Here is a 13209-nt window from a genome sequence, read left to right as displayed (position 1 = left end):
TTTAGTTCATCCTCAATCGAGTATATCTATTACGTATTAAAACATCCCAAAACCCAGACTATGTCAGAATGAAGGGACATAACATTCATCCATTGTCCGCCATTCATTTGCCTAAAAACACACTTAAGGTAGCCAAAATATTATAAAACATCTAAACATATGGCATAAGAAATTTCCACCCCCCCAAAAACACAATTTCACTCAGAAGTTCAGTACAAAAGGTTTATTGGTCGGTAAATAAAGACACATTTAACTCCTAGACATACAAAGATGTAGACGGACGAGCAGCATTAAAACAATCAGTTCAGTTCTTTCTCTAAGATTGAAGAAATGTCCCTTCAGCAATCACAGCTAGTGAAGACATATCAGGTATATTCAACATTACGCTCGTATAATATATATATATTTGTTATCTTTATACAAAGGCGAGAGGATGGCAATTAATCACTATACAGTTGAAGTGGGAAGTTTACATACATTAGGTTGGAGTCATTAAAACTCGTTTTTCAACCACTTCACACATTTCTTGTTAACAAACTATAGTTTTGGCAAGTCGGTTAGGACATCTACTTTGTGCATGACAGAAGTAATTTTTCCAAAAATTGTTTACAGACAGATTATTTCACTTCTAATTCACTGTATCACAATTCCAGTGGGTCAGAAGTTTACATACACTAAGTTGACTGTGCCTTTAAACAGCTTGGAAAATTCCAGAAAATTATGTCATGGCTTTATAAGCTTCTGATGGGCTAATTGACATCATTTGAGTCAATTGGAGGTGTACCTGTGGATGTATTTCAAGGCCTACCTTCAAACTCAGTGCCTCTTTGCTTGACATCATAGGAAAATCAAAAGAAATCAGCCAAGTCTGGTTCATCCCTGGGAGCAAATTTCAAAACGCCTGAAGGTACCACGTTCATCTGTACAAACAATAGTATGCACGTATAAACACCATGGGACCACGCAGCCGTCATACCGCTCAGGAAGGAGACGCGCTCTGTCTACTAGAGATGAACGTACTTTGGTGAGAAAAGTGCAAATCAATCCCAGAACAGCAAAGGAGCTTGTGAAGATGCTGGAGGAAACAGGTACAAAAGTATCTATATCCACAGTAAAACGAGTCCTATATCGACATGTTTTGCTACAGTATGCACTAATGAATACCACCCAGGTGAATTTTGTTTTTCTGTTACGTTCTCTTCCTGCCACTGGCCTGGCCTTTGGCTCCTGGCTGGGCCCTGGGTTTGGGGGCTGAGAGGACATGGGTTACCAGGTCCACTCTCTGCTGTAATATACCAGTTAGCAGGAACTCAGCGCTGAGGACAGGGAGAGAAGCAGAGAGAGCAGGAGCACAGAGAGACCAGTCCTCCCCACACGATATCACTAGGGTCCGGGCCTGGGCCTTCTGAGTGGAGGGCATCTTGGAGAGGAAGTGAGCTCCGCTACAGACGATGATGTCCATCTGGGCTGGCTCTGGCAACACTGACCTGGTCACATGGACCTCATAACCCTGAGAGAGGAGAGGGCATGCTCTTATTTGGAGTTTCATTTACCCTTTTAAATGTACAAATCAGTGTCATCACTAGGGCCAGTTTCATAAACAGGAAGTAAAAAGGAGAGAATAAGATAATAGATAATAGCCTGCTTGTTGTTCAGTCAGAACTGAGCTTATGGGAGAGCTGCCATTAAACACAACCACAACATTAACAGTTAATGCAGCTTGCCTGCCTTCTCCAGAACACCATCTGAGAAGTCTGCTCTTTATATTTAATACATTTGCAAACATTTCTAAAAACCTGTTTTGTTTTGTCATTATGGCGTATCGTGTGTAGATGTAATTATTATTATATATTTTTAAATCTTTTAGAATAAGGCTGTAACGTAACAAAATGTGGAAAAAGTCAAGAGGTCCGAATACACTGTATGTACATATCTACCTCAATTACCTCGTACCCCTGCACATCAACTGGTACTGGCAGTCCTTGTATATAGACAAGTTATCATTACTCATCATGTATCTATGATGACATGTTTAACTTTCTATTATTTCTCTATGTTCTTTCTCTCTGCTTTGTTGGGAAGGGCCCGTAAGTAAGCATTTCAGTAGTCCACACCTGTTGTTTAGGATGCATGTGACGAATACTATTTGATTATACAGAAACCCATATTCTCAGGACATGGCTTTAGTGTGTCTTGTGTTTTCAGCAGTCTATGGTGTGTAGTCGTAGATAAAAGGAGGCCATTGGGGAGTGTGGATTATTCATAAAGTATGCAGAATAACTTCTGGGTTCCTGTGAGTCATTATTTGCCTAGCGCCTGCACTCTCCTAGGGGTGGGTGGGTGTGTGTGTGTGTGTGTGTGTGTGTGTGTGTGTGTGTGTGTGTGTGTGTTGCCTATTTGAATAAACATGGATGGGAGACACAAAGATAAAAGCAAAGCGGGGAGCATGCACACACAGAGTTGGGATATTAACACAAGAACATACAGGGATGAATTGGACAGATGGATGGAGGAGAGGGTGTGTGTACCTGTAGTAGAGGTTGGGTGCTGGCGGTCCTCAGTGATTCCTCCAGACAGAAGCTGAACTTGTTCTCCTGCTCCCTGTCCTTCACCAGGTACCTATCAGTAGGTAGGAAACTACCCGCCTTACCACACTGAGAGAAGGTGTGTGAGGTGTAGAGAGGGGAAAAGAGGCAGAGAGAGAGAGGCAGAGAGAGAGAGGCAGAGAGAGAGAGGCAGAGAGAGAGAGGCAGAGAGGCAGAGAGACAGAGAGACAGAGAGACAGAGAGACACAGAGAGAGAGAGAGAGAGAGGTGTGTGAGGGGAAAAGAGGCAGTGTGTGTCGGAGAGAGAGAGAGGTGTTTGAGGGGAAAAGAGGCAGTGTGTGTCGGAGAGAGAGAGAGAGAGAGAGGTGTTTGAGGGGAAAAGAGGCAGTGTGTGTCGGAGAGAGAGAGAGAGAGAGAGGTGTTTGAGGGGAAAAGAGGCAGTGTGTGTCGGAGAGAGAGAGAGAGAGAGAGAGAGAGGTGTGTGAGGGGAAAAGAGGCAGTGTGTGTCGGAGAGAGAGAGAGAGAGAGAGGTGTTTGAGGGGAAAAGAGGCAGTGTGTGTCGGAGAGAGAGAGAGAGAGAGAGGTGTTTGAGGGGAAAAGAGGCAGTGTGTGTCGGAGAGAGAGAGAGAGAGAGAGAGGTGTGTGAGGGGAAAAGAGGCAGTGTGTGTCGGAGAGAGAGAGAGAGAGAGAGAGAGAGGTGTGTGAGGGGAAAAGAGGCAGTGTGTGTCGGAGAGAGAGAGAGAGAGAGAGGTGTGTGAGGGGAAAAGAGGCAGTGTGTGTCGGAGAGAGAGAGAGAGAGAGAGAGAGAGGTGTTTGAGGGGAAAAGAGGCAGTGTGTGTCGGAGAGAGAGAGAGAGAGAGAGGTGTGTGAGGGGAAAAGAGGCAGTGTGTGTCGGAGAGAGAGAGAGAGAGAGAGAGAGAGGTGTTTGAGGGGAAAAGAGGCAGTGTGTGTCGGAGAGAGAGAGAGATAAAGTGCAGTGAAAAGAAAACTAGGCTCTGCCTCCAACCACCCCATTACACATAGAATGCACATCCCTGTTATTTCTACAATCTTCATCCATCTTCACTTCCTGGTGGGGGGGCGGGAACTAACCTTATCCAGCCAATCGGTGGTGACGACGGGCACGCCACGGGCCACAGCACACAGGAACTTGACGGTGCGTCGGATCCTGTCAGTCACCAGGTGGGTCATGTCAGCCACGCCCTTCGCCAGGCTACCCCCCAGACGAGACACCACCTTCCCCCCCCCCTCATCCACCACTCCTGTAAACAACACCTGAGAGGAGGGGGGTCAAAGAGAGAAGGACAGAAGGAGGGAGAGAGGGATAGAGAGTAAGAGGAAGGGAGGGCTTTCAAAACCCACATACACGACTGTGCATCAGAGAGATTTAATGCTCTAACACACGGACACTAAACACACACACGGACACTAAACACACACATGGACACTAAACACACATCCATTAGCTTACCTTGTAGGACTGCGTTGCAGCCCTAGCTCGGCCCAGTGTCCCAGGGGAGGAGAGGGAGGACAGGGGAGAGACAGAGGAGGAGCGAGGGGTCTTAGCCAGCGGTGATGATTCCACAGGGGCCCTACGCTTACCTCTGCCCTTACCTGTAGGGGTCTGGGGCACGTGAAGCAGAGAGGGGTAGGGGGTGGAAGAAGAGAGAGGGGGAAGAGAGTGAGCAGGAGGAGAGAAGAAAGAGAGGAAAGAGAGGAAGAGAGAGAGAGTATCATTAGTCAGTAATACAGGGTGTATACAAACTGACAGTTATGCACATTGAACCACTTAATTCATTACTAGGGCTGTTATGCAAAGATGGCCAGTGTACTCCCATGGCTGAGGGAGAGAGAGATGGCCAGTGTACTCCCATGGCTGAGGGAGAGTGAGAGATGGTCAGTGTACTCCCATGGCTGAGGGAGAGAGAGAGATGGCCAGTGTACTCCCATGGCTGAGGGAGAGAGAGAGATGGCCAGTGTACTCCCATGGCCGAGGGAGAGAGAGAGATGGCCAGAGTACTCCCATGGCCGAGGGAGAGAGAGAGATGGCCAGTGTACTCCCATGGCCGAGGGAGAGAGAGAGATGGCCAGAGTACTCCCATGGCCGAGGGAGAGAGAGAGATGGCCAGTGTACTCCCATGGCCGAGGGAGAGAGAGAGATGGCCAGTGTACTCCCATGGCCGAGGGAGAGAGTGAGATGGCCAGTGTACTCCCATGGCCGAGGGAGAGTGAGAGATGGCCAGTGTACTCCCATGGCCGAGGGAGAGAGAGAGATGGCCAGTGTACTCCCATGGCCGAGGGAGAGAGAGAGATGGCCAGTGTACTCCCATGGCCGAGGGAGAGAGAGAGATGGCCAGTGTACTCCCATGGCCGAGGGAGTGAGAGATGGCCAGTGTACTCCCATGGCCGAGGGAGAGAGAGATGGCCAGTGTACTCCCATGGCCGAGGGAGAGAGAGATGTCAGTGTACTCCCATGGCCGAGGGAGAGAGAGATGTCAGTGTACTCCCATGGCCGAGGGAGAGAGAGATGTCAGTGTACTCCCATGGCCGAGGGAGAGAGAGATGTCAGTGTACTCCCATGGCCGAGGGAGAGAGAGATGTCAGTGTACTCCCATGGCTGAGGGAGAGAGAGATGTCAGTGTACTCCTATGGCTGAGGGAGATGTCAGTGTACTCCCATGGCTGAGGGAGATGTCAGTGTACTCCCATGGCTGAGGGAGATGTCAGTGTACTCCCATGGCTGAGGGAGATGTCAGCGTACTCCCATGGCTGAGGGAGATGTCAGCGTACTCCCATGGCTGAGGGAGATGTCAGCGTACTCCCATGGCTGAGGGAGAGAGAGATGTCAGTGTACTCCCATGGCTGAGGGAGAGAGAGATGTCAGCGTACTCCCATGGCTGAGGGAGAGAGAGATGTCAGTGTACTCCCATGGCTGAGGGAGAGAGAGATGTCAGCGTACTCCCATGGCTGAGGGAGAGAGAGATGTCAGTGTACTCCCATGGCTGAGGGAGAGAGAGATGTCAGTGCACTCCCATGGCTGAGGGAGAGAGAGATGTCAGTGTACTCCCATGGCTGAGAGAGAGATGTCAGTGTACTCCCATGGCTGAGGGAGAGAGAGATGTCAGTGTACTCCCATGGCTGAGGGAGAGAGAGAAAGAGCGAGAGAGAGATTGATGCCTTGGTAGTCACTGAATGATGTTAATTGAAATCTATTACTCTAGTGGGAAAAGACTGAGTCAGTGTGCGAAGAGAGTGGCGCTGGGTGTGGACAGAAATTGAGTGCATAGCTTTTCAAAGGCTTGTCTATCAGAAGGGAGCAGATGGAGAGAGAACATTACCACACAATTAGAGTCCAAAACAGATTCCTCTTCTTTCTTTATCTGAACCGTTGACTGCCTGCCTCGGACTTTCCTCTGCACAGTACCAGCCTCTTCCATCTTCTCACTCTGTCCCTCCATACTCTTCTCATCCTCTGCTTTCTTCTTCACCTGGGCAGTGGAGGCTGTGCCCCTCTTTGCTGGAGTGGATGCAGGTTTCTCCTCTTTCTCTCCTTTCTCCTCTGCTGCCCTGCATCTCCCTCCCCTCTGAACCTTAGCTTTCCCCCGGGGAACCTTGAACCCACTGCTCTCCTCCTCCTCTTCCAGCCCCCTCTTCCTCCCTTTCCCTCTCCCACCTGTTTTAGACCCCACTCCCTCTTCACTCGGAGTGTCCCCTCCTGCTGTTGTAGTGGTGGATTCAGGTGTGTGGTCTTTCTGGCCACCTCGGCCCCGGCCTCTTCCATTCCCTCTAGGAGCGGGGGAGTCCTCGGTTACCTGGGCTGGAGTGGTTTCTTTATCTGCTACTACAGGGTCTGGCTCATTGGTTTTGGCTGTTTTCTTCTGCCCTCTAGTGGTACCAGCAGCCTCCTGAGAATCAGCCTTCTCATTCATCTCAGGGTGTGGACCATAATCCTCTACTTTCTGGCTTCTCCTGCCTCTGGCTGAGGGCTTGGTGGCTGGAGGCTGCTCACTCTGCCTGTTACTGGGAGAGATGAACTCTGTTCCAGTCTTCCTCCTCCCTCCGCTCTGAGAGCTCATGCTAGCCGGGATACAGGTGGAGACCTCTGAGTTGAGGGAGCTGTGGGAGTTGGTGGAGCTGGAGCGAGAGCGGGTTCTCCTGGCAACAAACTGTTCGCTGGAGAGAATGTCCTGCACTGTGACCTCCACAGCAGTAGGGGGAGCCACAACCGTACTGACCAACGTCCGTCTCCTGGTGCTGTTGCGGGTAGGGTTGTCTGGACCAGGGTCTGGCTCTGTGGTGCTGGTGGTCTTCCTCCCCCCTCTCCCTCTGTTCCCCTGGGTACCTATGGTGGAGGTGGATCTCTCAGAGCTGACAGAGTTGGAGCGAGACCTAGTTATACTAGCTGGGACTGGTTCTGGTTGGCTGGACAGAATATCAAGTTCAGGTTGTGGTTCCGTTGTGGGTGGAACCGTGACGGTTCTCCTGGTGATTGCTCTGCGACCTCTAGTGGATGTTTTTGGCTCATTTTCGTTGTCCTTCTTTGTTTGTTTTTCTCCTTGTTCCTTCGCTTGTCGTTCTTTAATCTCCTTTTCTTTCTCCTCGGCTTCCCTCTTTTCTCTTTCCTTCATTTCCCAGTCTAATCGCTCCTTCTCTTCCTTGTTCTTCTTCAGTCGTTCTCGCCCCTGTTTTTTCTTCTCTTCTCTTTCCATTTTTTCCTTCTCCAATATCTCTTTACGCTCTTTCTCCAATTTTTCATTTTCTGCTTGTTCTCCCTCTAATCTCTCTTTCTCCTCTCTTCCCACCCTCTCTCGCTCCAATCGCTCAAGCGCTTCCCTTTCCCTGCTTTTTCGCTCCAATTTTTCTTGTTTCTCTTTTTCCTCCCTCTCCAGTCTTTTCCTCTCTTCTCTTTCTTCTCTCTCTAATCTCTCCTTTTCTTCTCTCTCTAATCTCTCCTTTTCTTCTCTCTCTAATCTCTCCTTTTCTTCTCTCTCTAAACTCTCCTTTTCTTCTCTCTCTAAACTCTCCTTTTCTTCTCTCTCTAATCTCTCCTTTTCTTCTCTCTCTAATCTCTCCTTTTCTTCTCTCTCTAATCTCTCCTTTCTTCTCTCTCTAATCTCTCCTTTTCTTCTCTCTCTAATCTCTCCTTTTCTTCTCTCTCTAATCTCTCCTTTTCTTCTCTCTCTAATCTCTCCTTTTCTTCTCTCTCTAACCTCTCCTTTTCTTCTCTCTCTAATCTCTCCTTTTCTCTTTTTGCCCTTTCTTGCTCCAGTCTTTCTTGCTCTTTTCGTTCCTTCCATTCCCTCTCAAGCCGCTCTCTTTCCTCCTGTTCCTTTCTCTCTCTCTCCATCCTTTCTGTTTCTTGTCCTTCCACCCTCTCCCTCTCTAATCTCTCATATTGTTCTTTAAGTTCCTGCTCCATCCTTTCTCTCTCCTGTTGTTCCTTCCTAACCCTTTCCGATTCTACTTTTTCCTTCTGCAACCGTTCCTTCTCAGCTTGTTCTTGTCTTTCCTTTTCTATTCCCTCTTGCTCCTCTCTCTGTTCCCTCTCAAGTCTTTCTTTTCCTCCCTCTTTCTGTTGTTTCACACGCTTTCTTCCTCTTCTTCCTTGCTCAACCACTTCTTCTTTCTCACCCTCTTCCTCCTCAGGCAGCACCTTCCCTCTCCTCCCTCTGCCTCCTGCGGTGTTCCCAGCTTTCCCCTTCCCTCTTGTCTGTGTCTTTGGAGGCTCAGAGCTCTCCTCTTCTTCTTCCTCTCCTCCTCTAGCTCCTCTTCTACCTCTACTGCTGACACCGCTTGTCCCAGCCTCAGACTCTCTCCCTCGCCCTCTCTGAGCCCGTCCTTTAGCTTTGGTGTCCTCCTCCTTCTCTTCCTCAGTGTCACAAGTACCCATAAGCTGAGTTGCAGCGGTGGAGATGTGGGAGCTGGTGAGGAACTCACTAGGTTGTGTCTCCTCCTCTTCTACTCTCCCTCTCCGGGAACTTCCCCTCCTTCTGGGTGATGGAGGTTTGAGTTCTTCCTCCTCCTCATCATCATCATCATCCTCAGCAGCAGCAAACATGGGCTGGGTTTCAGCAGTGGAGAGGTAGGAGCCAACAGTCTGTGTCTCTTCCTCATCTACTGTCTGTTCTTGGGACCGTCCTCTTCTTCTGGGTGAGTCTGGTTTGGCTTCTTCCTTATCATCACTCTCCTGGACCATGTCCAGAGTTTGAGCCGTGGAGAGGTATTGGTTGATCAGCACGTCAACAGTCTGGGTCTCCTGCTCCTCTTCCTCTCTCTTCCTCGCTCCTCCAGATCTCCCTCTCCTTACTGGGGTTGAGGGCATGGCCCCAACCAAATCTTCCTCCTCTTCACCCTCTTCCTCATAGGCAGTCATGGGCAGGGTTTCAGTCGTAGCAACATTAGGGGTCTCCTCTTCATCTTCCTCCTCTGTGTCACTGTGAGGCTGGGCAGCATAAGCCTGTGTTGCCTCCAGGACAAAGTCCACCTGCCTGTTCCTTCCGTACACCGCAGACCTCTGGCCAGGCTCCTCGCTCCCCCCTCCAGATCCATAGGTCTGGTTGGCCTCCAGGTCAGAATCGCTATCTGGGGAGCTGAAAGCCTGGGTGCTCTCTGTGGCTACTGCCTGGGCCAGAAAAGCCCTGGAGGACAGAGTGGGAACCACAGCTCCAGCTCCATATGCCTGGGTGGCCTCCAACTCCCCATCTGTGAAGCTGAATGCCTGGGTGCTCTCTGAGGCCTGGTCCCCAGCCTGGAGGCTGAGGTCCCTGCTGTCTGACAGACCCAGCTGGAAGGAGCCTCGGCTGGGCTGCTCCTCTACCAAGGAAGGCTCCAGACCGTAGGGCTGCATGGCATCCAGGGTTGGTTCCACTGGAAGGCTGCTTTGATGGCCCTGGTTCTGGGCCTCCAACACAAATGACTGGGTCTCGGCCACCACAAAGTCATCGTCCTCCTGGCTGTCTGATGCAGAACAGGACAATGCTGCTGTAGGCCTCAGCACAGGAGGGAGAGCTGGGTCTGAGGAGGAAAGATAGAGAGACAGGTTACAAAGGAGCACGCCAGTTTCTACTGGAAATGTATAATCTCTTGTCAAAGTCTATGGCTGTGTCCCAAATGGCACCCTATTCCCGTTATAGTGCAGCACTTTAGACCAGAGCCCTATGGACCCTGGTCAAAGGCAGTACATTACATAGGAATCAGGGTGTGATTTAAGATGCAAACCATAAAATCAATGACTTACGTCTGAATGGGTCAGAGAGACTGAAGAAGGCCTGAGTCTCCATTTCCTCCTGTACTGACGATGCCAAAGGGGTGGAGCACTTCTGATGAGGGCCAGGGGAACCCCCCAGGGGGAGCAGCCCGGGGCCAGCTGCCCCCTCTCTGATCCGACCTCCAGTCTGACCCTGGCCTGCCTCCCCTGGTCCATCCTCCTCCGTATCACTGTCCATCCTGAAGTCACTGGGCTCACTGAGGTCCGACTCCGGGACCATCCCTGCTGGGGGCCGACACCGGGGGGGTTTGGGCTCCAACCGCTCCTCCTCAGCATCTGTGTCAGCATCAGAGTCCTGAGACCTGAGAGCAGTTGTCTTGGTAACAGCACCGGTTATCGATGTTGTGGGTGATGGAAGCACGGCCTGTCGCGACGCTAACACCGCGTCTTCCGTTACCGTGGCGACATTAGGAGGAGGAAGGTTCATGGTTTGTGTGGCGTCTTCCTCCAAGTCTGTGTCGCTGTCAGACCTGATCTCCAGAGGAGCAGCAGCTGCAGGTCCTACACTGGTGGGTGGAATAAGGAGCTCCGCTGTTCTGCTGCTGGCCGGAGGGGCAAAATGTTTGTCTTCTTCATCAGTATCACTGTCCAAAAGGATCTCCTGGTGACCAGCAATCCCTGTTCTGATCCCACTACAATCTGATTCTGGAACTGTTTTGGAATGTGTGTCTGTGTCCGCTTCCACATCTGTGTCAGTGTCTAGGTGGAATTCTACGGGCGGCACTGCAGGGGCAGAATCGTCTGGTTTCTCGGCCGGATCGGATACGAAGGAGGTAACATTGGTAGCACTGTCTGACACAACATCATCATCATCATCAGCATCCACATCTGTATCACTGTCCAGGTGGATCTGGCCTGGGTCAGAGTCTGTAGTAGGAGGTTCTGTTGCGTCTGGTGGCGTAACACTGTTTACAGGTGCAGACAGCACCATCTCCTCCTCTCCCTCTACGTCTGTGTCACTGTCCATGTTAAACTTGTCCTCTGTAGACACCATCGGTGCAGAGGGGGTTAATCTATCGTTCTCAGCTTGACTGACCTGGTTCACCACTGACACATCCTCCTTTCCTCTTGTCCTTTTCCCAGTTTCCTTCTCTCCTAGTGCCTTTGTGCCTTCCTTCGCCTCCTCCTCTTCTTCTTCGCTGTCGTCCACTATCACTTGTGCTCTTCTTCTCCTGGGCTGCTGTCTCGGTCCATCCATGTCGTGCTCCTCCTCACTGAAGCTCACTATTTTCTTGGGTCTGTTTTTTGCAGAGGAGGGAGTGATGGGGCTCTCGTCCTCACTGTTAGACATCAAAGGAAAGGTGACTTCACTTGGAATACAAACACCCACTGTATTCTAATATACATATTTATAGTTTAAAATATAATTCAATATTTAAGTGTTCGGTGATAATATCAGGTTACTGAAGTGGAAATTAATGGATGGATGGGAACTTTACCTCTCTGGAATGACTTTGTTTGTAGGACTGAGGAATGTAGAACAGGTGGGACTGGACATGAGGGAGTCAGAATCAGAGACTAACAGAAAAAGAGAGAGAACAAAAGAGAGAGAGGTGGAGAGAGAGGTAGAGAGAACGAAAGCGAGAGAGGTAGAGAGAAGTAGAGAGAACGAAAGAGGTAGAGAGAGGGAAAGGTAGAGAGAGGGAGAGAAAGGAGAGAAATAGATATTTACATAACACTGCAACAAAGCTAGATCAGATTACAGCAAGTGAAACAATAAACATAATTTTACCAAAGTACTTTCCCCGTTTGTCTCGCCGTCCCGCTCGATCTCCGTCGGAGTCAGACTCAGGCACCAGTGTCCTCTCAGGCTGTGTGGGGGTTTGTTCAAATGACAGGGGTATGGCCGGAGTTTTACCCTTTCCACCCAGTTCAGTCGACGATGGTGCCCCCATCTCTCCATTGACTCCTCTACCCTCAGTCGGTCTCTCAGTCTTCGGTGTGCCAGTCTCTCGTCCCAGACCTTGGCCACTAGGGCTTCCTCTGAACTGGGCCTTCCTGTCTGGCCCTGTCCTCCTTCCCCTTCCAGAGTGTGCATTGGTCAGGTTCTTCATGTGCCCCTGTTCCCCCCTCTGGTCCACAGAGACATACTGGCAGGGGATGTCAGCTATTACCACACACTCTCCCTCAGTCAGAGCGTAGCGGACGTGAGGGGTCAGTTTGGTCCGGCCCTTCCTTGTCCCATTCATGCTGCCCAGGTCCCACACTAAAGCCTCTGTCTCCATGGCGGCAACGTTGCCACGACAACGGTTGCCGTGAAACATTGAGATGGAGATGACGGTGTGTTGCTTGGATACGGAGCGGGCCTCGAGGGGCAGGGAGCAGGAGTTTGGGTTTCGACCCAACACATTCTCTCCCTGGTAGAGAGGCAACTCTGAGGGGGGGAGGGGGGGAGTATCAATAAAATACTACTTTTCGCAGCAAATATAAACATGTCATAAACTGACATCATTATTTAATGAAAAACTTGTTTTATTTAACCAGGCAAGTCAGTTAAGAACAAATTCTTATTTACAATGACAGACGGTTAACTGCCTTGTTCAGAGGCAGAACAGATTTTTACCTTGTCAGCTTGGGGATTCGATCCAGCAACCTTTCGGTTACTGGCCCAATGCTCTAACCACTAGAATACCTGCTGAATATCTCATATCTTGTGTTGATGAAACAAAGTAAGAGGGAAAGCAACGCATGCTACAAAATGCCAGCAATGCGAGATATTGTACAAGTCTAGGCGTATTTGTAAAGGTTCAAAGATTACAGAAAGGCTGGGGACATAACAGGGCTCACCAGTCTCTGAGATGTGTTCATTTTTTAACACCCTGAGTTTGGCCAATGGCTCTCCTCGCGTCTCTTTTCGCATTTCTCCATCCTCCTCCTCTGACTCCTCCAATATTGAGTCATCGATCAGCTGTGTTGCATCCATTCACCCTTTAATCTAAAATCAGCCAAAGGGACAAAAAAATATGGCAGTAAAACAGTAATTAGTTTGTCAGCTAAATTGTTTTATAAGGACGCACTGGCTAACGTTAGAAGATATAGCTAACAAGCTAAGTTAGCAGAACGTTTCTAAATGTGACTATGAAGCACTTATTCAGTAAAACAAGGCCAACAATTACCATAAAGTACACCTTTTTTATGGATATTCACTTTTTATTTAAAACATCAGACTTACTATGCATGCCTTTCGAACGACGAAAAACAATGTGCATTTCCGGTAGAATATCTGCCCGCCTTCGGTTGGTGGGTCCATAAGATTATTGGTCGAAACGGCTGTCAGTTATGCTTTTATTTGTGATGATTGGGTAAAAAGAACCGTGATCATTATAATTAAGTATTTGATTGGACATGAATGGTATGACCTCGGCATTTCTTGGCGCTCCGTGTGACTCGAGATTTC

The 13209-nt window shown here is 49.6% G+C and overlaps 1 protein-coding gene across 1 annotated transcript; it reads right to left on the bottom strand.

Annotated features, from left to right (window-relative positions):
* Positions 1-1176: 1176 nt before the first annotated feature.
* Positions 1177-13044, bottom strand: LOC115176489 (mediator of DNA damage checkpoint protein 1). The gene is made up of 11 exons (XM_029736527.1): positions 12985-13044; positions 12600-12747; positions 11545-12186; positions 11252-11330; positions 9783-11092; positions 7743-9559; positions 5884-7539; positions 4018-4170; positions 3639-3821; positions 2529-2654; positions 1177-1510 (listed from the first exon to the last, which is right to left on the bottom strand). Exons 2-11 carry the CDS (start codon positions 12733-12735, stop codon positions 1190-1192), a joined length of 6423 nt encoding a protein of 2140 aa, XP_029592387.1. The 5' UTR covers positions 12736-12747; positions 12985-13044; the 3' UTR covers positions 1177-1189.
* Between the last annotated feature and the right edge of the window lie 165 nt (positions 13045-13209).

The sequence above is a fragment of the Salmo trutta genome, chromosome 37 (assembly GCF_901001165.1).
Source record: "Salmo trutta chromosome 37, fSalTru1.1, whole genome shotgun sequence".
NCBI lineage: Eukaryota > Metazoa > Chordata > Actinopteri > Salmoniformes > Salmonidae > Salmo > Salmo trutta.
Note: the sequence above shows the minus strand (reverse complement) of the source record. Positions and strands in the feature narration are given on the sequence as shown.